Raw genomic sequence first — 22578 nt, 5'->3', positions numbered from 1 at the left:
ATATAACTTTATATGACATGCAAAATCGAGTTTCAAATAATAATAATAATAATAAGAGTTAGTGATGCAAGGGTTTCTGGGTATTTCTTCTCTTGTGTTACAGTGCGGATGTTCTGCCGAAATGTGTTTGTCATTCTTGTTTGTGCGGAGCATATTTGTAACAGTGTTAAAGTTGTTTATACGGCCACCCTCAGTGTGACCTGTAAGGCTGTTGACCAAGTATGCCTTGCATTCACTCATGTGTGTGCAGAAGTGAAGTGAAATATATTTATATAGCGCTTTTTCTCTAGTGACTCAAAGCGCTTTACATAGTGAAACCCAATATCTTAAGTTACATTCAAGCCAGTGTGGGTGGCACTGGGAGCAGGTGGGTAAAGTGTCTTGCCCAAGGACACAATGGCAGTGGCTAGGATGGCGGAAGCGGGAATCGAACCTGCAACCCCCAAGTTGCTGGCACGGCCACTCTACCAACCGAGCTATACCGCCGCCCCAAGCAAGGCTTATATAACTTTATATGACATGCAAAATCGAGTTTCAAATAATAATAATAATAATAATGATTTGGTGGCAGCGTCCCGGAAGAGTTAGTGATGCAAGGGTTTCTGGGTATTTCTTCTCTTGTGTTACAGTGCGGATGTTCTTCCGAAATGTGTTTGTCATTCTTGTTTGTGTGGAGCATATTTGCAACAGTGTTAAAGTTGTTTATACGGCCACCCTCAGTGTGACCTGTATGGCTGTTGACCAAGTATGCCTTGCATTCACTCATGTGTGTGCAGAAGTGAAGTGAATTATATTTATATAGTGCTTTTTCTCTAGTGACTCAAAGCGCTTTACATAGTGAAACCCAATATCTAAGTTACATTCAAACCAGTGTGGGTGGCACTGGAAGCAGGTGGGTAAAGTGTCTTGCCCAAGGACACAACGGTAGTGACTAGGATGGCGGAAGCGGGAATCGAACCTGCAACCCCCAAGTTACTGGCACGGCCACTCTACCAACCGAGCTATACCGCCGCCCCAAGCAAGGCTTATATAACTTTATATGACATGCAAAATCGAGTTTCAAATAATAATAATAATAATAATAATAATAATTTGGTGGCAGCGTCCCGGAAGAGTTAGTGATGCAAGAGCTTCTGGGTATTTTTTCTGTTGTGTTACAGTGCGGATGTTCTTCCGAAATGTGTTTGTCATTCTTGTTTGTGCGGAGCATATTTGTAACAGTGTTAAAGTTGTTTATACGGCCACCCTCAGTGTGACCTGTATGGCTGTTGACCAAGTATGCCTTGCATTCACTCGTGTGTGTGCATAAGTGAAGCGAAGTGAATTATATTTATATAGCGCTTTTCTCTAGTGACTCAAAGCGCTTTACATAGTGAAACCCAATATCTTAAGTTACATTCAAACCAGTGTGGGTGGCACTGGGAGCAGGTGGGTAAAGTGTCTTGCCCAAGGACACAACGGCAGTGACTAGGATGGCGGAAGCGGGAATCGAACCTGCAACCCCCAAGTTACTGGCACGGCCACTCGACCAACCGAGCTATACCGCCGCCCCAAGCAAGGTTTATATAACTTTATATGACATGCATAATCGAGTTTCAAATAATAATAATAATAATAATAATTTGGTGGCAGCGTCCCGGAAGAGTTAGTGATGCAAGGGTTTCTGGGTATTTCTTCTCTTGTGTTACAGTGCGGATGTTCTGCCGAAATGTGTTTGTCATTCTTGTTTGTGTGGAGCATATTTGTAACAGTGTTAAAGTTGTTTATACGGCCACCCTCAGTGTGACCTGTATGGCTGTTGACCAAGTATGCCTTGCATTCACTCATGTGTGTGCAGAAGCCGCATATATTATGTGACCGGCCCGCCGCGCTGTTTGTATGGAGGAAAAACTGACGTGATGACAGGCTGTAGAGGACGCTAAGGGCGGTACCTTTAAGGCACGCCCCTAATATTGGAAATCGGGAGAGATTCAGGAGATTGGTTGCCCCGAGGGATTTTCGGGAGGGGCACTAAAATTCGTGAGTCCCCCCGAAAATTTGGGAGGGTTAGCAAGTATGAAAATTCTTGCCAACCTTGACACCTCCAAATTCGTGGGTTGGGGGGCGGCCGGGCGGGGTTTGGTGGTAGCGGGGGTGTCTATTGTAGCGTCCCTGGAAGAGTTAGTGCTGCAAGGGGTTCTGGGTATTAGCTGTGAATGCAGTGTTACAGCGGTACCTAATGTTAATTTGATATTGCCTCAAGGGCCAAATGTGGCCCGCGGGCCGGAGTTTGACACCCATGTCCTAGAGGAACGTTTTTAAAACAACAAATATGTATTTTCGCCCCATCTTTTTTTCCCATTTTTAAAAAGCCTCCAGGCAGCCACTAGGGTGGTGCTAAATAGCCGCTTAACCCATTTGCGAGTTACAGGTAGAAGAGGTAGAAGCAGCTCCTGTGTGAGTGACAGGAAAAAAAGCTCAGACTCCAAGTCGTTTGGCGCCACCTGCTCGTTGACATTCTGTCTCTCGACTCCGAATATAAGAATTTTTTTGTCGTGATTTAGATTTGTAGAAAGCCAAGTCGTCACATCACAGAATGCAAGCATGCTCGGATGGGCGAGGGTCAACACTTTGTGAACAAATGTGTGAGCAAATTGTCGAAGATTGCAAGGTATTTGTTATGGTTCAACAGAGGGAGATGACGACACAGACACCAGGGGGCAGTGTTTTCAAAGATTATTTATTAAATATATATACATCCATCCATCCATTTTTCTACCGCTTATGCCCTTTGGGGTGGCGGGGGGCGCTGGTGCCTATCCTAGCTACAATCGGGCGGAAGGCGGGGTACACCCTGGACAAGTCTCCACCTCATCGCAGGGCCAACACAGATAGACAGACATTCACACATTAGGGCAAATTTAGTGCCGCCAATCAATATCCAATCCAATCCAATCCACTTTATTTATATAGCACATTTAAACAACAATAACGTTTCCAAAGTGCTGCACAGCCATGTTAAAAACAATTGTAAAAAAAAATAATAATAAAAAATAATAATAACAAAAAAAATAATAATAAAAAAATAAAAATAAAAAAATAAAAATAAAAATAAAGTATATATATATATATATATATTATGCTCCACCAATGACTGAATAAAAACATATATAACAAAATATATATAAATAACACTAAACAATACCAAATGAACTAAGGAAATGGAGTGTGTGTTAAATCCCCCAAGAGTGTGTGTGTAAGGCTATGTGTAAGGTTAGCTGAAGTGTGTATTGCCAACTGTTGTCGAGGGTGAAGGAACGAGGCAGATGATCCAGGGCAGGAGAGAAGAGACGAGGTTCGAGTCAAGCGAGGGTCGAGGATCGAGGAAGGCAATCCAAAACCGCAGGGGAAACAACGGGTAAGACTTGGGAAGGAACTACGGGAGAACAAACGATGTCAGACACGTAGGGAAAATGCAGAGAAAGAGAGAGCATAAGGCTTTGGCTTACGTCCCGGGACGCAAAGGGTAAACTAAGTTCCTGCCTGGATCCTTGGGTCCACTGGTCCTTTATACAGCTCCTTCTCATCTGGACCAGGTGCGCTGATTGCTGATCGCCCACAGCGTGACGCGGCCGTGGCCATGACAGAATTTAGCGATTTCACCATCTGCGGTCAGTTATATAATCAACAGCTTCAGAGAATCCGGAGAAATCACTGTTCGTAAGTGGCAGTGCCCAAGACCTTCGATCCCTCAGGCCAGGGGTAGGGAACCTATGGTTCTAGATCCTGATGTGGCTCTTTTGATGACTGCGTCTGGCTCTCAGATAAATCTTAGCTGACATTGCTTAACACGATAAGTAATGAATAATTCTGCTGGTAATAACAAGTCTTAAAAATAACGTTCAAAATATAAAACATTCTCATGCATTTTAATCCGTCCATCCGTTTCCTACCGCACCAGTTCAAGAAGTCGCATTAATGGTAAGAAGGATTATATCTATTATCGGTCAGCTTCAGATTAACAACGTTTTTAAAAAGAATCAGAGACTTATTATACTCTAAACATGTTGGTTTTACTTAAAAATGCACACATTTAGTTGTATTCAGTGTTAAAAAAAAATATCATATGGCTCTCGAGAAAATACATTTTCAAAAATTTTGGCTTTCATGGCTCTCTCAGCCAAGAAGGATCCCGACCCCTGCCTCAGGCAGTACTGCATCGAAAAGCGACATCAGTGTGTAAAGGATATCACCACATGGGCTCAGGATCACCTCAGAAATCCACTGTCAGTGAAGTGAAGTGAATTATATTTATATAGCGCTTTTCTCAAGTGACTCAAAGCGATTTACATAGTGACACCCAATATCTAAGTTACATTTAAACCAGTGTGGGTGGCACTGGGAGCAGGTGGGTAAAGGGTCTTGCCCAAGGACACAACGGCAGTAACTAGGATGGCACAAGCGGGAATCGAACCTGCAACCCTCAAGTTGCTGGCACGGCCGCTCTACCAACCGAGCTATGCCGCCCCAGTAACAGTAACTACAGTTTGTCGCTACATCCGTAAGTCCACGTTAAAGCTCCACTATGCAAAGCGAAAGCCATTTATCAACAACACCCGGAGGCATCATCACATCATCACATCACAGAATGCTAGCTACGGATTCAACCCGACGCGTCGACATCCGTCTCTGACGGACTGAGTGTTTATTTCAGTGTTTACTTCTAAGAAGTAGGCGGGCTCATCAAGCTAGGGGGGGAAGCGTGCGTTTGAGCGCCTCCTTCCTCAAAAATGATGAATTTCCCTGAGCTATCCACGCCAACACAAGGGATTCAAAGTGCCGTGTTTATTAAAGACCAGCTTTCCATGAATATGTTGCGGAAAGCGAGTCCTGCTGCCGAAACTCCCGCTAATAGGACGTTCCAATAATGCCACGGCACAGGTGGCTTCTGATATCATATAATAATCGAGTCAAAGTGCACCTGTTTTACACATTCAGCCATTCGGCGGCATATGGAAGCTGGAAGAAGCGCTTGTGCTGGCAGATGGTCGCGTCTTTATTAGCGACAGCTTGGAGGTTCGTACCAACGACCCGCGGAATAGATTAGGTGGGATCTGGATAGGAAAGCCAAGGAAAAAGCAGATTTTCTATTAGTCTCATCTCGGGGGTTTGGGTTTGCCAAATGCACAACTTCCTTTTTTTAATACCCCACTTTGTACTCTCAAAGGCATTTTGTTGACAAAAATAATATATCCTAGTGTGAATTGTGAAGTGAATTATATTTATATAGCGCTTTTCTCTAGTGACTCAAAGCGCTTTACATAGTGATACCCAATATCTAAGTTACATTCAAACCAGTGTGGGTGGCACTGGGAGCAGGTGGGTAACGTGTCTTGCCCAAGGACACAACGGCAGTGACTAGGATGGCGGAAGCGGGAATTGAACCTGCAACCCCCAAGTTGCTGGCACGGCCACTCTACCAACCGAGCTATACCGCCGCCCCAAGCAAGGCTTATATAACTTTATATGACATGCAAAATCGAGTTTCAAATAATAATAATAATAATAATAATTTGGTGGCAGCGTCCCGGAAGAGTTAGTGATGCAAGGGTTTCTGGGTATTTTTTCTGTTGTGTTACAGTGCGGATGTTCTTCCGAAATGTGTTCGTCATTCTTGTTTGTGTGGAGCATATTTGTAACAGTGTTAAAGTTGTTTATACGGCCACCCTCAGTGTGACCTGTATGGCTGTTGACCAAGTATGCTTGCATTCACTCATGTGTGTGCAGAAGTGAAGCGAAGTGAATTATATTTATATAGCGCTTTTTCTCTCGTGACTCAAAGCGCTTTACATAGTGAAACCCAATATCTAAGTTACATTCAAACCAGTGTGGGTGGCACTGGGAGCAGGAGGGTAAAGTGTCTTGCCCAAGGACACAACGGCAGTGACTAGGATGGCGGAAGCGGGAATCGAACCTGCAACCCTCAAGTTGCCGGCACGGCCACTCTACCAACCGAGCTATACCGCCTAAAATACTGCATTTTATCGGCCGATGCACCGTCTGGTTGTTTCATGTCCTTGCAAGAAATCAGTCGAATTTTCTAATTTACGCAGCTTTTACTGGGGTGCCAAGACTAAACCCAAAATTGGAGGCTTGGATATTGGCTGATACTGGTAATGATACGATATGATATCAGCACGAATCATACATACTTGTGTAATTTTTCAGTGTGGAATGTTAGAAATCCAATGAAACTAGTCAAATTGAGATCAAAGGCAGGTAGGGTGGTATGGTACCACCCTACCTGCCTTTGATCTCAATGTGAGCTACCGTATTTTTCGGATTATAAGTCGCTCCGGAGTATACGTCGCACCGGCCGAAAATTCATAATCCATCCATCCATCCATTTTCTACCGCTTATTCCCTTTTGGGGTCGCGGGGGGCGCTGGCGCCTATCTCAGCTACAATCGGGCAGAAGGCGGGGTACACCCTGGACAAGTCGCCACCTCATCGCAGGGCCAAGAAAATGCATAATAAAGAAGGAAAAAAAAACATATCTACTTCGCACTGGACTATAAGTCGCATTTTGGGGGGAAATTTATTTGATAAAACCCAACACCAAGAATAGACATTTGAAAGGCAATTTAAAATAAAGCTGAAAGCAGAGATGGGCGGGACCGACTTTTGCTAATGTCTTGCCTTTACCCATTCTTAATATCTTTACCTGCACATTACCTACCTTCCCTGCATCCTGGGGTCACACTGGTGCTTTGTTCTGTCACCCATACATGGTGTTTTTTCTGCCATCACCCAGACGACATATCTTTACCTGCACGTTACCTACCTTCCCGGTATAGCTCGATTGGTAGAGTGGCCGTGCCAGCAACTTGAGGGTTGCGGGTTCGATTCCCGCTTCCGCCATCCTAGTCACTGCCGTTGTGTCCTTGGGCAAGACACTTTACCCACCTGCTCCCAGTGCCACCCACACTGATTTAAATGTAACTTAGATATTGGGCTTCACTATGTAAAGCGCTTTGAGTCACTAGAGAAAAGCGCTATATAAATATAATTCACTAATTGACTTCCCTGCATCCTGGGGTCCCACTGGTGCTTCTTTCTGTCACACATAAACGGTGTTTTTTCTGCCATCACCCAGACAAAACATATTTACCTGCACGTTACCTACCTTCTCTGTATCCTGGTGTCAAACGGGTGCCTCCTTCTTTCACCCAGTCAACATGTGTGGTCATGGTGGTGCTTCCTGCTTTTAAGCGGCCATCTTGAGACGGCAGCAGCGCAGCGGTTCTTCCGAGGCTCGTAAAATCAAAACCGGAGCAGTTAGAAAAACTCTTTCATCAACTTTTAATCAGAAGGGTTCAATCTCTTTCCTGTGCTAGTTTGAAGCCGACACAACAGACGCGCTCAGAGGGGATAATGTTTTGAAAAAAGGTGATGGTTTTTTACAAAACTTTTGTTTTGAAGGGGTATTTGCTAACTTCCTGTTGATTGTTGCTAAAAGATGTCAATGTATGAAATGTAGGTCTAAGTGAGACCTACATAAAGGTTTTTGTTTCATGTCGCTACAACCTTCCTACTGGAAGTTACAGGCAGTTTTGTCTGTGTTTTTTTCCTAGGAACAGTTTTGTCTGTGTTTTATTCCTCGGGGGCGCTAGAGCGCAATTGAGAGTTTTTTTTGTTTGTTTTTTATTAGAACGCAATTTTTGCCAGTCCTGATGTGTGTGTCCAGTTTGGTGAATTTTAAGCATTTTATGGGGGTCGAATTACAGCTCTAAGAGGCATTTTTTAGGGTAACTTTTGTTTTGAAAGGGAATTTTGCCAACTTCTTGTTGATTTTTGCTGAAGAAGGTCAGTGTATGAAATCTAGGTCTAAGTCAGACCTACATAAAGGTTTTTGTTTTATGTCGCTACAACCTTCCTACTGGAAGTTACAGGCAGTTTTGCCTGTGTTTTTTTCCTAGGAGCAGTTTTGTCTGTGTTTTATTCCTCGGGGGCGCTAGAGCGCAATTGAGAGTTTTTTTTTGTTAGTTTTTTATTAGAACGCAATTTTTGCCAGTCCTGATGTGTGTGTCCAGTTTGGTGAATTTTAAGCATTTTATGGGGGTCGAATTACAGCTCTAAGAGGCATTTTTTAGGGTAACTTTTGTTTTGAAAGGGAATTTTGCCAACTTCTTGTTGGTTTTTGGTGAAGAAGGTCAGTGTATGAAATCTAGGTCTAAGTCAGACCTACATAAAGGTTTTTGTTTTATGTCGCTACGACATTCCTACTGGAAGTTACTGGCAGTTTTGTCAGTGTTTTTTTCCTAGGAGCAGTTTTGTCTGTGTTTTATTCCTAGGGGGCGCTAGAGCGCAATTTAGAGTTTTTTATTTATTTTTTTTTATTTTTATTTTCTATTTATTAGATCGCAATTTTTGCCAGTCCTGATGTGTGTGTCCAGTTTGGTGAGTTTTTAAGCATTTTATGGGGGCTGAATTACAGCTCTAAGAGGCATTTTTTAGGGTAACTTTTGTTTTGAAAGGGTTTTTTTTTGCCAACTTCTTGTTGGTTTTTGCTCAAAAAGATCAGTGTATGAAATCTAGGTCTAAGTGAGACCTACATAGTAGTTTTTGTTTAATGTCTCTACGACATTCCTACCGGAAGTTACAGGCAGTTTTGTATGTTTTTTTCCTAGAAGCAGTTTTGTCTGTGTTTTATTCCTAGGGGGCGCTAGAGCGCAATTTAGAGTTTTTTATTTATTTTTTATTTATTTTTATTTTCTATTTATTAGATCGCAATTTTTGCCAGTCCTGATGTGTGTGTCCAGTTTGGTGAGTTTTTAAGCATTTTATGGGGGTCGAATTACAGCTCTAAGAGGCATTTTTTAGGGTAACTTTTGTTTTGAAAGGGAATTTTGCCAACATCTTGTTGGTTTTCGCTGAAGAAGGTCAGTGTATGAAATCTAGGTCTAAGTCAGACCTACCTAGAAGTTTTTGTTTAATGTCTCTACGACATTCCTAACCGGAGTTACAAGCAGTTTTGTCTGTTTTTTCCTAGGGGGCGCTAGAGCACAATTTTGAGTTTTCGGTTCTGGTTCATTACATCGCATATGAAAAAAACTGTGACTTATGGTCCGAAAAATACGGTACTAAGAGTTGTCCGATAATGGCTTTTTAGCAGATATTCCAATATTCTCCAACTTTAAATTACCGATTCCAATATCAACCGATACCGATATACACATTCGTGGAATTAACACGTTAGTACGCCTAATTTTGTTGTGAAGCCCCTCTAGATAAATTAAACAATGTAACACGGTTTTCCAAAATAAATCAACTTAAGTTATGGAAAAAAATGCCAACATGGCACTGCCATATTTATTATTACTTTTAACATGCGTCAAAACAGCAGTTTGGAATTTGGGACATGCTCTCCCTGAGAGAGCATTAGCAGGTTGAGGTGGGGCGGGGTTGTATATCGTAGCATCTCGGAAGAGTAAGTGCTGCAATGGGTTCTGGGTATTTGTTCTGTCGTGTTATGGTGCGGATGTTCTCCCGAAATGTGTTCGTCATTCTTGTTTGGTGTGGATTCACAGTGTGGCGCATATTTCTAGCAGTGGTCAAGTTGTTTATACGGCCACCCTCAGTGTGACCTGTATGGCTGTTGACCAAGTGTGCATTGCATTCACTTGTGTTTGTGAAAAGCCGTAGATATTATGTGATTGGACCGGCATGCAAAGGCAGCGATGTTTTAAAACGTCCTAAATTTTACTTTCTCAAACCGATACCGATAATTTCCGATATCACATTTTAAAGCATTTATCGGCCGATAATATCAGCAATCCGATATTATCGGACATCTTTATTAGCTACCTCCCTTTGTTTATAATGTCTATTTTCTGCTGGATCTACTTTCTGTTTTAATTGTTATATATAATATAATATGATATATCAGTATATATCATATACTGTTCATATATTATGTAAATATGACATATATGTTGTATTTTATATTGCTACTATGGTACATTTTTAGTCTATTTTATACCTGCTTTCCATCCTTACCCTTTTCATCCTTTGTAACCGAGCTACAATTTCCCTTGTTAAAATACTTAACCATTGAACTCATAAACTTTGTTATTAATTTTGCAAATATTAGCTCATTGGGAATGTGATGCCTGCAGCATGTTTCAAAAAAGCTGGCACAAGTGGCAAAAAAGACTGAGAAAGTTGAGGAGTGCTCATCACACACTTATTGGTGAACGGGCTATTTGGGAACAGGCAGGTGCCGTGGTTGGGTATCAAAGCAGCTTCCATGAAACAAGGGTCACCACTTTGTGAACAAAATGCGTGAGCTAATTGTTTAAGAACAACATTTCTCACCCAGCTATTGCAAGGAATTTAGGGATTTCACCATCTAAGGTCTGTAATATCTTCAAAAATGTCAGAGAATCTGGAGAAATCACTGCACGTAAGCCACGATATTACGGACCTTAGATCACTCAGGCGGTACTGCATCAAAAAGCGACATCCGCGTGTAAAGGATATCACCACATGGGCTCAGGAACACTTCAGAAAACCACCGTCAGTAACTACATCTAAAAACTCTACTATGCAAAGCCAACTTCACTGTTTTGGGAATTTTGTAACGCATTAATGTTTGGGCACGTTTTGCGGAGTAGAGGACTTACGACTCTGTGGTGTTGCAGGCCGGAATGATCCGCACCGACTCGGACGAGTACTTCATCGAACCTCTGGAGAGAGGCACCCAGGAGCTGGAGGACCGGGGCAGAGTCCACGTGGTGTACCGCCGGTCGGCGGTGCTGCAGAGCCCATCCGACATCTCGGTGGACTACCAGACAACAGGTGTGTACCGATTCCAATGCTCCTTACCCGCTCGTACATCCAGGTGGCGCCGTTTTGAGAAATGGCTCTCAGCTTTTGCTGAACTGTACAGTGTGTCCTCTTGGATGAAATATGTATGTCAGGATCCATGCACAGAAGCAGGCACATATTGTACCCAAGATTTCTGGTACTTGGGAGCAATTTTTCCCAAAATGCAAGGACGGGAGTGGAAGAAGTGTCAAAAGATGGCGCTAGCTGTTTTAATGACATTCAGACTTTACTTCAATCAATAACGGAGCAGCGTCTCCTCATCCGTGGCTCACTAGTGCCACAACAACAACAATGTGTCCCGTGAAAACCCGTCCGACTGGAACTTTCTGATAACTAAAGTTCCTCGAGTGGATAATGTAAACTCACTACACCGGTTTGTTTTAGCGCTTTCATGGCGAGTTTACCGACAGATATAAGTAAGAACTTTACACTACTTTATGTCAGAAATGGCAACAGCGGAGGATGAATGTCCCATTACAAGAAGATCGAGAAAAAGAAGGAGCTTATCGACTACGGACTACAAAGGCGGAAGTGCGCAAATTTTCAGGACTTATGCAGATCCCAAATACAGATCAGCAGGTACCAGAAGGTAATGAAAGTTGCTTTTGCATAATATTGCAAAACAATATGGAAAATATGTCTCACCTTATCAATCAATCAATCAATCAATCAATTTTTATTTACATAGCCCTAAATCACTAGTGTCTCAAAGGGCTGCACAAGCCACGACGACGTCCTCGGCTCAGATCCCAAATTAGGGCAAGGAAAAACTCAACCCAATGGGACAATGAGAAACCTTGGATAGGACCGCAGATGTGGGGGGAACCGGTGCAGTGGACGTCGAGTGGATCTAGCATAATATTGTGAGAGTCCAGTCCATAGTGGATCTAACATAATAGTGTGAGAGTCCAGTCCATAGTAGATCCAACATAATAGTGTGAGTCCAGTCCATAGTGGATCTAACATAATAGTGAGAGTCCAGTCCATAGTGGATCCAACTTAATAGTGAGAGTCCAGTCCATAGTGGATCTAACATAATAGTGAGAGTCCAATCCATAGTCGATCTAACATAATAGTGAGAGTCCAGTTCATAGTGGATCCAACTTAATAGTGAGAGTCCAGTCCATAGTGGATCTAACATAATAGTGAGAGTCCAATCCATAGTCGATCTAACATAATAGTGAGAGTCCAGTTCATAGTGGATCCAACTTAATGGTGAGAGTCCAGTCCATAGTGGATCTAACATAATAGTGAGAGTCCAATCCATAGTCGATCTAACATAATAGTGAGAGTCCAGTCCATAGTGGATCTAACATAATAGTGAGAGTCCAGTCCATAGTGGCTCTAAAATTATAGTGAGAGTCCAGTCCATAGTGGATCAAACATAATATTGTGAAAGTCCAGTCCATAGTGGATCTACAATAATAGTGAAAGTCCAATCCATAGTGGATCTAACATAATAGTGAGAGTCCAGTTCATAGTGGATCCAACTTAATAGTGAGAGTCCAGTCCATAGTGGATCTAACATAATTGTGAGAATCCAGTCCATAGTGGATTTAACATAATTGTGGGAATCCAGTCCATAGTGGATCCAACATCACAGTGAGAGTCCAGTCCATAGTTTAGTAGATCTAACATAATACTGTGAGAGTCCAGTCTATAGTTGATCAAACATAATAGTGAGAGTCCAGGCCATAGTGGATCTAAAAGTGACAGTCCAGTCCATAGTGGATCTTACTTAATAGTGAGAGTCCGGTCCATAGTGGATCTAACATAATAGTGAGAGTCCAGTTCATATTGGATCCAACTTAATAGTGAGAGTCCAGTCCATGGTGGATCCAACATAATAATAGTGAGTGTTCAGTCCGTAGTGGATCTAACATAATAGTGAGAATCCAGTCCATAGTGGATCCAACATCATAGTGAGAGTCCAGTCCATCCCAACCAATGCACAGGCGAGCGGTCCACCCCGGATCCCGACTTTAGACAGCCAGCGCATCATCCGTGGCCACCGAACCTGTGCCCCCCCCTCCACGAGGGAGAGGGGGGCAAGGCAGAAAAGAAACGGCAGATCAACTGGTCTAAAAAGGGGGTCTATTTAAAGGCTAGAGTATAACAATTACTTTTAAGATGGGACTTAAATTATTATACTCTCACTCTGTCATATTATACTCCTTCCAGTGGTGTTCTTTTTAGGTTAGAGTTGTTTTTATCCAATCAGAATTCAGCTAGCTTATGTTGCCATGCTGTACCAAATCTGCCTGAGGCACATACAGTTGATAGACAATTATGATAGCCAATCAGATGACAAGTTGTCGTCAGTAAGACCTTCTCGCTGGCCTTACGTTGAACGTGACATTTCCGCGTCCTGTGATTGGATTCTCACCGGGACCGTTAGCTGATGAATTTTGACAACACATACAGTTGATGGACACTTGCGATAGCCAATCAGATCACGAGTGGGTGACAGTAGCCTATCTAGGCAGTCGGATGTTAACGAGACTGTGATTGGATACTCACTTGCCATTCCAAAGTGAGTATCCAATCAGCAGTTGCGACTTAACAGGAAGCAGGAAGTGTTGATCTTTTCTATCCACTGCTATGTTGGAATTCTTATTAATATTGATACTGTTGTTGATATCATTCCTTTTTATTTGGCTGCTTTTGGATTGTTTTGTGTCATGTTTGTGTTTGCTCTCAATTGCTCTGTTGATGGCTATTCGGAATGTTGCTGGTTTGGTTTTAGGACGGGAATTGTATTATTATAGTATTGTTGTATATTATTTTGTTGAAAATTGATCAGAAGCACCCGCAACCCCGAAAGGGACAACCGGTAGAAATTGGATGGATGGACTGTTAGGGAGCGGGCGCATATGGGTGATAGACAGTTGCGATAGCCAATCAGATCACGAGTTGTTGCCTGATGTCAACAAGACTATGACTGGTATAGCTCGGTTGGTAGAGTGGCCGTGCCAGCAACTTGAGGGTTCCGGGTTCGATCCCCGCTTCTGCCATCCTAGTCCCTGCTGTTGTATCCTTGGGCCAGACACTTTACCAGCCTCCTCCCAGTGCCACCCACACTGGTTTAAATATAACTAAGATATTGGGTTTTAATACAAACCCCGTTTCCATATGAGTTGGGAAATTGTGTTAGATGTAAATATAAATGGAATACAACCCATATATTCAATTGAATGCATTACAAAGAGAACATATTTGATGTTTAAATTCATAAAAAAATAGTTTTTTTGCAAATAATAATTAACTTATAATTTAATGGCTGCAACACGTGCCAAAGTAGTTGGGAAAGGGCATGTTCACCACTGTGTTACATCACCTTTTCTTTTAACAACTCAATAAAAGTTTGGGAACTGAGGAAACTAGATGTTGAAGCTTGAAAAGTGGAATTCTTTCCCATTCTTGTTTTATGTAGAGTTTCAGTCCTTCAACAGTCCACACATTTTCGACGGGAGACAGGTCTGGACTGCAGGCGGGCCAGGAAAGTACCCGCACTTTTTTTTTTTATGCAGCCACGCTGTTGTAACACGTGCTGATTGTGGTTTGGCATTGTCTTGTTGAAATAAGCAGGGGCGTCCATGAAAAAGATGGCAGCATATGTTGTTCCAAAATCTGCATGTACCTTTCAGAATTAATGGTGCCTTCACAGATGTGTAAGTTACCCATGCCTTGGGCACTAATGCACCCCCATACCATCACAAATGCTGGCTTTTGAATTTTGCGTCGATAACAGTCTGGATGGTTCGCTTCCCCTTTGGTCCGGATGACACGATATCGAATATTTCCCCCAAAAATTTGAAATGTAGACTCTTCAGACCACAGAACACTTTACCACTTTGCATCAGTCCATCTTAGATGATCTCGGGCGCAGAGAAGCCGGCGGCGTTTCTGGATGTTGTTGATAAATGGCTTTCGCTTTGCATAGTAGAGCTTTAACTTGCACTGACAGATGTAGCAACCAACTGTATTTAGTGACAGTGGTTTTCTGAAGTGTTCATGAGCCCTTGTGGTGATATCCTTTAGAGATTGATGTCGGTTTTTGATACAGTGCTGTCTGAGGGATCGAAGGTCACAGCCATGCCGCTTACGTGGAGTGATTTTTCCAGATTCTCTGAACCTTTTGATGATATTATGGAGCGTAGATGTCGAAATCCCTAAATTTCTTGCAATTGCACTTTGAGAAACGTTGTTCTTAAACTGTTTGACTATTTGCTCACACAGTTGTGGACAAAGGGGTGTACCTCGCCCCATCCTTTCTTGTGAAAGACTGAGCATTTTTTGGGAAGCTGTTTTTATACCCAATCATGGCACCCACCTGTTCCCAATTAGTTTGCACACCTGTGGGATGTTCCAAATAAGTGTTTGATGAGCATTCCTCTCAACTTTATCAGTATTTATTGTCACCTTTCCCAACTTCTTTGTCACGTGTTGCTGGCATCAGATTGTAAAGTTAATGATTATTTGCAAAAAAAAAAAAAAGTTTATCGGTTTGATCATCAAATATGTTGTCTTTGTAGCATATTCAACTGAATATGGGTTGAAAATGATTTACAAATCATTGTATTTTGTTTATATTTACATCTAGTCCAGGGGTAGGGAACATATGGCTCTAGAGCCAGATGTGGTTCTTTTGATCTTTGATCTTTGATTTATCTGGCTCTCACATAAATCTTAGCTGACATTGCTTAACACCATAATTACGAATAATTTCGCTGGTAATCATAGTGCTAAAAATAACGTGCAAAATATAAAACATTCTCATGCATTTAAATCCATCCATCCGTTTTCCTACCGCATCTGTTCAAGAAGTTGCATTAATGGTAAGAAGTATTTTATGTCACGATGGGGGGGTCGTTCCCCCAGGAAGGCAGACGGACTACTCGGGACATGGCATTTAGGTAAAAACATGATTTAATTTACACTAAAAAAAGATACAAACAAAAATCGCTCACAGCGGAGGCACAACTTGGGCTAAGGAAGAAAGCTAACGCATAAACAGACCATGAACATGAATCAAACAAAACTTACTTGGCAAGGCATGAAACAAGTCAGCACGGAGCAAGAAAAGATCACATTGACGCCAGGGCGACTGACTGGCAAAGACGAGCTTAAATACTGCCTCTGATTAGTGCTCGGGAAGCAGGTGAGCGGGCATTTTGTCCACCAGAGACAGGTGGACAAAATGAGTAACCAAGGAAACCAGACAAGGGAGTGGGAAAAAAACAGGAACTTAAAGAGTCCAGAGGACAAACAGTACATGGCCAAACAAAAACATGATCAACAGACATGACATTTTATTTATTATTGGTTAGCTTCAGAATAACAATGTTATTAAAAAGAATTAAATACTTATTATACTCTAAAAATGTTGGTCTTACTGTGTATCGGCTGGGGACATCTCTGCGCTGCTGATCCGCCTCCGCTTGGGATGGTTTCCTGCTGGCTCCGCTGTGAACGGGACTCTCGCTGCTGTGTTGGATCCGCTTTGGACTGGACTCTCGCGACTGTGTTGGATCCATTGTGGATTGAACTTTCACAGTATCATGTTAGACCCGCTCGACATCCATTGCTTTCCTCCTCTCCAAGGTTCTCATAGTCATCATTGTCACCGACGTCCCACTGGGTGTGAGTTTTCCTTGCCCTTATGTGGGCCTACCGAGGATGTCGTGGTGGTTTGTGCAGCCCTTTGAGACACTAGTGATTTAGGGCTATATAAGTAAACAATGATTGATTGACATTTAGTTGTATTCAGGGTTAAAAAACATGATATGGCTCTCACTGAAATACATTTTGAAATATTTGGCTTTCATGGCTCTCTCAGCCAAAAAGGTTCCCGACCCCTGATCTAAGACAATTTCCCAACTTAAAGCATTACATGGATTCAATTTCTTTAAGATGTCAATAAACTTCTCAATCAATCAAACTGTTTGAAATAATCGTTCTTTTTAAAATCCGACATCTTTCCGTCGTTTATCTGTTACCGGATTGATTGATTGATTGATACTTTTATTAGTAGATTGCACAGTTCAGTACATATTCCGTACAATTGACCACTAAATGGTAACACCCCAATAAGTTTTTCAACTTGTTTAAGTCGGGGTCCACGTTAATCAATTCATGGTACAAATATATACTATCAACATAATACAGTCATCACACAGGTTAATCATCATAGTATGTACATTGAATTATTTACATTATTTACATTATTTACAATCCGGGGGGTGGGATGAGGAGCTTTGGTTGATATCAGAACTTCAGTCATCAACAATTGCATCAACAGAGAAATGTGGACATTGAAACAGTGTAGGTCTTATTTAGTAGGATATGTACAGCCAGCAGAGAACATAGTGAGTTCACATAGCATAAGAACAAGTATATACATTAGAAGTACATTTGAGTTGTTTATAAACCGGGGAGATGGGATGTGAATGGAGGAGGGTATTAGTAAAGTTGCCTGGAGGTTTTGAAGGAATATAGAGATGCACTTACTTTTATACCTGTTGGGAGTGCATTCCACATTGATGTGGCATAGAAAGAGAATGAGTTAAGACCTTTGTTAGATCGAAATCTGGGTTTAACGTGGTTTGTGGAGCTCCCCCTGGTGTTGTGGTTATGGCGGTCATTTACGTTAAGGAAGTATTTTGACATGTACTTCGGTATCAAGAAAGGTGTAGCGGATTTTATAGACTAGGCTCAGTGCAAGTTGTTTTACTCTGTCCTCCACCCTGAGCCAGCCCACTTTGGAGAAGTGGGTTGGATTGAGGTGTGATCTGGGGTGGAGGTCTAAAAGTAACCGGATTAGCTTATTCTGGGATGTTTGGAGTCTAGATTTGAGGGTTTTGGAGGTGCTGGGGTACCAGGAGGTGCAAGCGTAATCGAAGAAGGGTTGAATGAGAGTTCCCGCTAGAATCCTCAAGGTGCTTTTGTTGACCAGAGAGGAGATTCTGTAGAGGAATCTCGTTCTTTGGTTGACCTTTTTGATCACCTTGGTTGCCATTTTATCAATCAATCAATCAATCAATCAATCAATGTTTATTTATATAGCCCCAAATCACAAATGTCTCAAAGGACTGCACAAATCATTACGACTACAACATCCTCGGAAGAACCCACAAAAGGGCAAGGAAAACTCACACCCAGTGGGCAGGGAGAATTCACATCCAGTGGGACGCCAGTGACAATGCTGACTATGAGAAACCTTGGAGAGGACCTCAGATGTGGGCAACCCCCCCCCCCCTCTAGGGGACCGAAAGCAATGGATGTCGAGCGGGTCTAACATGATACTGTGAACGTTCAATCCATAGTGGCTCCAACACAGCCGCGAGAGTTCAGTTCAAGCGGATCCAAGACAGCAGCGAGAGTCCCGTCCACAGGAAACCATCTCAAGCGGATCAGCAGCGTTGAGATGTCCCCAACCGATACAGGCGAGCGGTCCATCCTGGGTCTCGACTCTGGACAGCCAGTACTTCATCCATGGTCATCGGACCGGACCCCCTCCACAAGGGAGGGGGGGACACAGGAGAAAGAAAAGAAGCGGCAGATCAACTGGTCTAAAAAGGAGGTCTATTTAAAGGCTAGAGTATACAGATGAGTTTTAAGGTGAGACTTAAATGCTTCTACTGAGGTAGCATCTCGAACTGTTACCGGGAGGGCATTCCAGAGTACTGGAGCCCGAACGGAAAACGCTCTATAGCCCGCAGACTTTTTTTGGGCTCTAGGAATCACTAATAAGCCGGAGTCCTTTGAAGGCAGATTTCTTGCCGGGACATATGGTACAATACAATCGGCAAGATAGGATGGAGCTAGACCGTGTAGTATTTTATACGTAAGTAGTAAAACCTTAAAGTCACATCTTAAGTGCACAGTGCAGGTGAGCCAGTACAGGCGTCATGTGATCAAACGTTCTTGTCCGAGCCTGGGATTTTATCACAGAGGAGACTGAAAAGCAGCAAGTGGAAGTCACCACTTCTTGAAAAAGTGTTATGAAGTGCTGTTGAATGTGTTAATAATGCTTAATAAAACAGTGAACGGGTTTCCCGATGCACTCGCTGTCCCCCATGAGGGTCACCTAGGCTGTGGGAACCGTACCAGAGTAGCCTGGCGAGCAAATACACTCGCTTCTCCCCCTTGCTTGTTTTGTTTCAGCTTCGTTCGCGTCCGTTTTTCCGCGAAGCAAAAACACCACCAGCGCGCATTTTGTGTTTCCCCATTAAATAACTTCTGAGTGATGCGACGTGCCAAAGAAAGCTGGCGGGCGGACCGAGGATTAGGTGGTGGTGGGGGGGGTTCGGTGTTAATAATTGCCCCGCAAAGTTTGTGTCTTCGCACGGCTCGCCTGCGTCAACACTTCCACAGGATTGTTATCCAATATAGTTTGGTTATGACCCACTTTCTGTTTCTTTTTGATGCATAGAAGCGACTGAGAGGGCTGTTAAACGCTCAGGGTCTCGACCTCAGAAGCACACAATGAGACCACAAAGGTCACGAAGGACCTTTTTTTAAAAAATCGACGTATTTTTCCGGCTTTTAATGAGCCGCTTTTCACTTGCCTCCATTGTACACATTTTCAGCCGTCATTTTGATTTTCAAGGTAAAAAAAAAAAAAAAGCAACTTTTCTGTTTCTTCCTACTTCTTTTCGGACATGTTGTAGTGTAACTATCCATCCATGCATTTTCTACCGCTTGTTCCCTTTTGGGGTCGCGGGGGGCGCTGGCGCCTATCTCAGCTACAATCGGGCGGAAGGCGGGGTACACCCTGGACAAGTCGCCATGTCTTCGCAGGGCCAACACAGACAACATTCACACACTAGGGACCATTTAGTGTTGCCAAGCAACCTATCCCCAGGTGCATGTTTTTGGAAGTGGGAGGAAGCCGGAGTACCCGGAGGGAACCCACGCAGTCACGGGGAGAACATGCAAACTCCACACAGAAAGATCCCGAGCCTGGATTTGAACCCAGGACTGCAGGACCTACGTATTGTGAGGCAGACACACTAACCCCTCTTCCACCGTGAAGCCAACACATATAAATAATAATACTAATAATATTGATATTAATGTTTAGAATAATAGCAATGATAATAATTGTACTCCAAATAATACTCAGAATAATAACAAAAAATATAATCACAATGTGACGGACTCTTGCCGTCGTCGTGCGGGTTCCATGGATCACTCAGGAAGGACATTGCTTTGAGCAGGTTTGACTCTTTTTATTTTTTCAAATAAGTGGATTGAATTATATTTATATAGCGCTTTTCTCTAGTGACTCAAAGCGCTTTACATAGTGAAACCCAATATCTAAGTTACATTTGAACCAGTGTGGGTGGCACTGGGAGCAGGTGGGTAAAGTGTCTTGCCCAAGGACACAACAGCAGTGACTAGGATGGCGGAAGCGGGAATCGAACCTGCAACCCTCAAGTTGCTGGCACGGCCGCTCTACCAACCGAGCTAAAACCGCCTCCATAATAATACTAATAATATTGATATTAATGTTCAGAATAATAGCAATGATAATAATTCTACTCCAAATAATACTCAGAATAATAACAAAAAATATAATCACAATGGCTTCACGGTGGAAGAGGGGTTAGTGCGTCTGCCTCACAATAAGAAGTTCCTGCAGTCCTGGGTTCAAATCCAGGCTCGGGATCTTTCTGTGTGGTGTTTGCATGTTCTCCCCGTGAATGCGTGGGTTCCCTCCGGGTACTCCGGCTTCCTCCCACTTCCAAAGACATGCACCTGGGGATAGGTTGATTGGCAACACTAAATTGGCCCTAGTGTGTGAATGCTGTCTGTCTATCTGTGTTGGCCCTGCGATGAGGTGGCGACTTGTCCAGGGTGTACCCCGCCTTCCGCCCGATTGTAGCTGAGATAGGCGCCAGCGCTCCCCGCGACCACAAAAGGGAATAAGCGGTAGAAAATGGATGGATAATCACAATGTGACGGACTCTTGCCGTCGTCGTGCGGGTTCCATGGATCACTCAGGAAGGACATTGCTTTGAGCAGGTTTGACTCTTTTTATTTTTTCAAATGAGTGGATTGAATTATATTTATATAGCGCTTTTCTCTAGTGACTCAAAGCGCTTTAAATAGTGAAACCCAATCTCTAAGTTACATTTGAACCAGTGTGGGTGGCACTGGGAGCAGGTGGGTAAAGTGTCTTGCCCAAGGACACAACGGCAGTGACTAGGATGGCGGAAGCGGGAATCGAACCTGCAACCCTCAAGTTGCTGGCACGGCCGCTCTACCAACCGAGCTAAAACCGCCTCCATAATAATACTAATGATATTGATATTAATGTTCAGAATAATAGCAATGATAATAATTCTACTCCAAATAATACTCAGAATAATAACAAAAAATATAATCACAATGGCTTCACGGTGGCAGAGGGGTTAGTGCGTCTGCCTCACAATAAGAAGTTCCTGCAGTCCTGGGTTCAAATCCAGGCTCGAGATCTTTCTGTGTGGAGTTTGCATGTTCTCCCCGTGAATGCGTGGGTTCCCTCCGGGTACTCCGAATTCCTCCCACTTCCAAAGACATGCACCTGGGGATAGGTTGATTGGCAACACTAAATGGTCCCTAGTGTGTGAATGTGAGTGTGAATGTTGTCTGTCTATCTGTGTTGGCCCTGCGATGAGGTGGCGACTTGTCCAGGGTGTACCACGCCTTCCGCCCGATTGTAGCTGAGATAGGCGCCAGCGCCCCCCGCGACCACAAAAGGGAATAAGCGGTAGAAAATGGATGGATAATCACAATGTGACGGACTCTTGCCGTCGTCGTGCGGGTTCCATGGATCACTCAGGAAGGACATTGCTTTGAGCAGGTTTGACTCTTTTTATTTTTTCAAATAAGTGAAGCGAATTATATTTATATAGCGCTATTTCTCCAGTGACTCAAAGCGCTTTACATAGTGAAACCCAATATCTAAGTTACATTTGAACCAGTGTGGGTGGCACTGGGAGCAGGTGGGTAAAGTGTCTTGCCCAAGGACACAACGGCATTGACTAGGATGGCGGAAGCGGGAATCGAACCTGCAACCCTCAAGTTGCTGGCACGGCCGCTCTACCAACCGAGCTAAAACCGCCTCCACAATAATACTAATAATATTGATATTAATGTTCAGGATAATAGCAATGATAATAATCCTACTCCAAATAATACTCGGAATAATAACAAAAAATATAATCTCAATGTGACGGACTTTTGCCGTCGTCGTGCGGGTTCCATGGATCACTCAGGAAGGACATTGCTTCGAGCAGGTTTGACTCTTTTTATTTTTTCAAATACAGCTTGTCCGTGGTCTGGTCGCTTTTCAGCTCCTTCTCCACTGCTCGCTCCTCGGTCGCCTTCAGCCGTCCCCGTCGTCGCTGTATTCGGCTCGCTCTGTGTCTCTCTCTCTCGGGTTCTCATACTCTTTTTGCCGCAATCTCTCCTCCTTTTCCCCTTTTATACATCAAGAGGAGAAATGATTGTATGCAGGTGCGCGACCCACGCACCTGATCTCGTCTGCGGCGTCGCTCGGCCGCATCCTCCGTCTCCTCGCCGTCATCGTAATAACGAGACTAAAATAATAACAACAGTGATAATAATAGAAACGACGACAACAGCAGCACTGGCAATATTATCCTTAATATTAATCATATTAGTATCCATAAATGTTATTTTTTTCAATAACATTATAGT

General features: G+C 43.1%; 1 protein-coding gene across 1 annotated transcript in view; it reads left to right on the top strand.

Annotated features, from left to right (window-relative positions):
- adamts3 (ADAM metallopeptidase with thrombospondin type 1 motif, 3) overlaps nt 1-22578 on the top strand; it is a 487969-nt gene that overhangs the window by 108991 nt on the left and 356400 nt on the right. Inside the window, exon 4 of the mRNA XM_061895958.1 lies at nt 10683-10839. Within this exon, the coding sequence (XP_061751942.1) occupies nt 10683-10839 (157 nt within the window). The remainder of the gene's footprint in view (nt 1-10682; nt 10840-22578) is intronic.

Source organism: Nerophis ophidion, linkage group LG01, assembly GCF_033978795.1.
Source record: "Nerophis ophidion isolate RoL-2023_Sa linkage group LG01, RoL_Noph_v1.0, whole genome shotgun sequence".
Lineage (NCBI taxonomy): Eukaryota > Metazoa > Chordata > Actinopteri > Syngnathiformes > Syngnathidae > Nerophis > Nerophis ophidion.
Note: the sequence above shows the minus strand (reverse complement) of the source record. Positions and strands in the feature narration are given on the sequence as shown.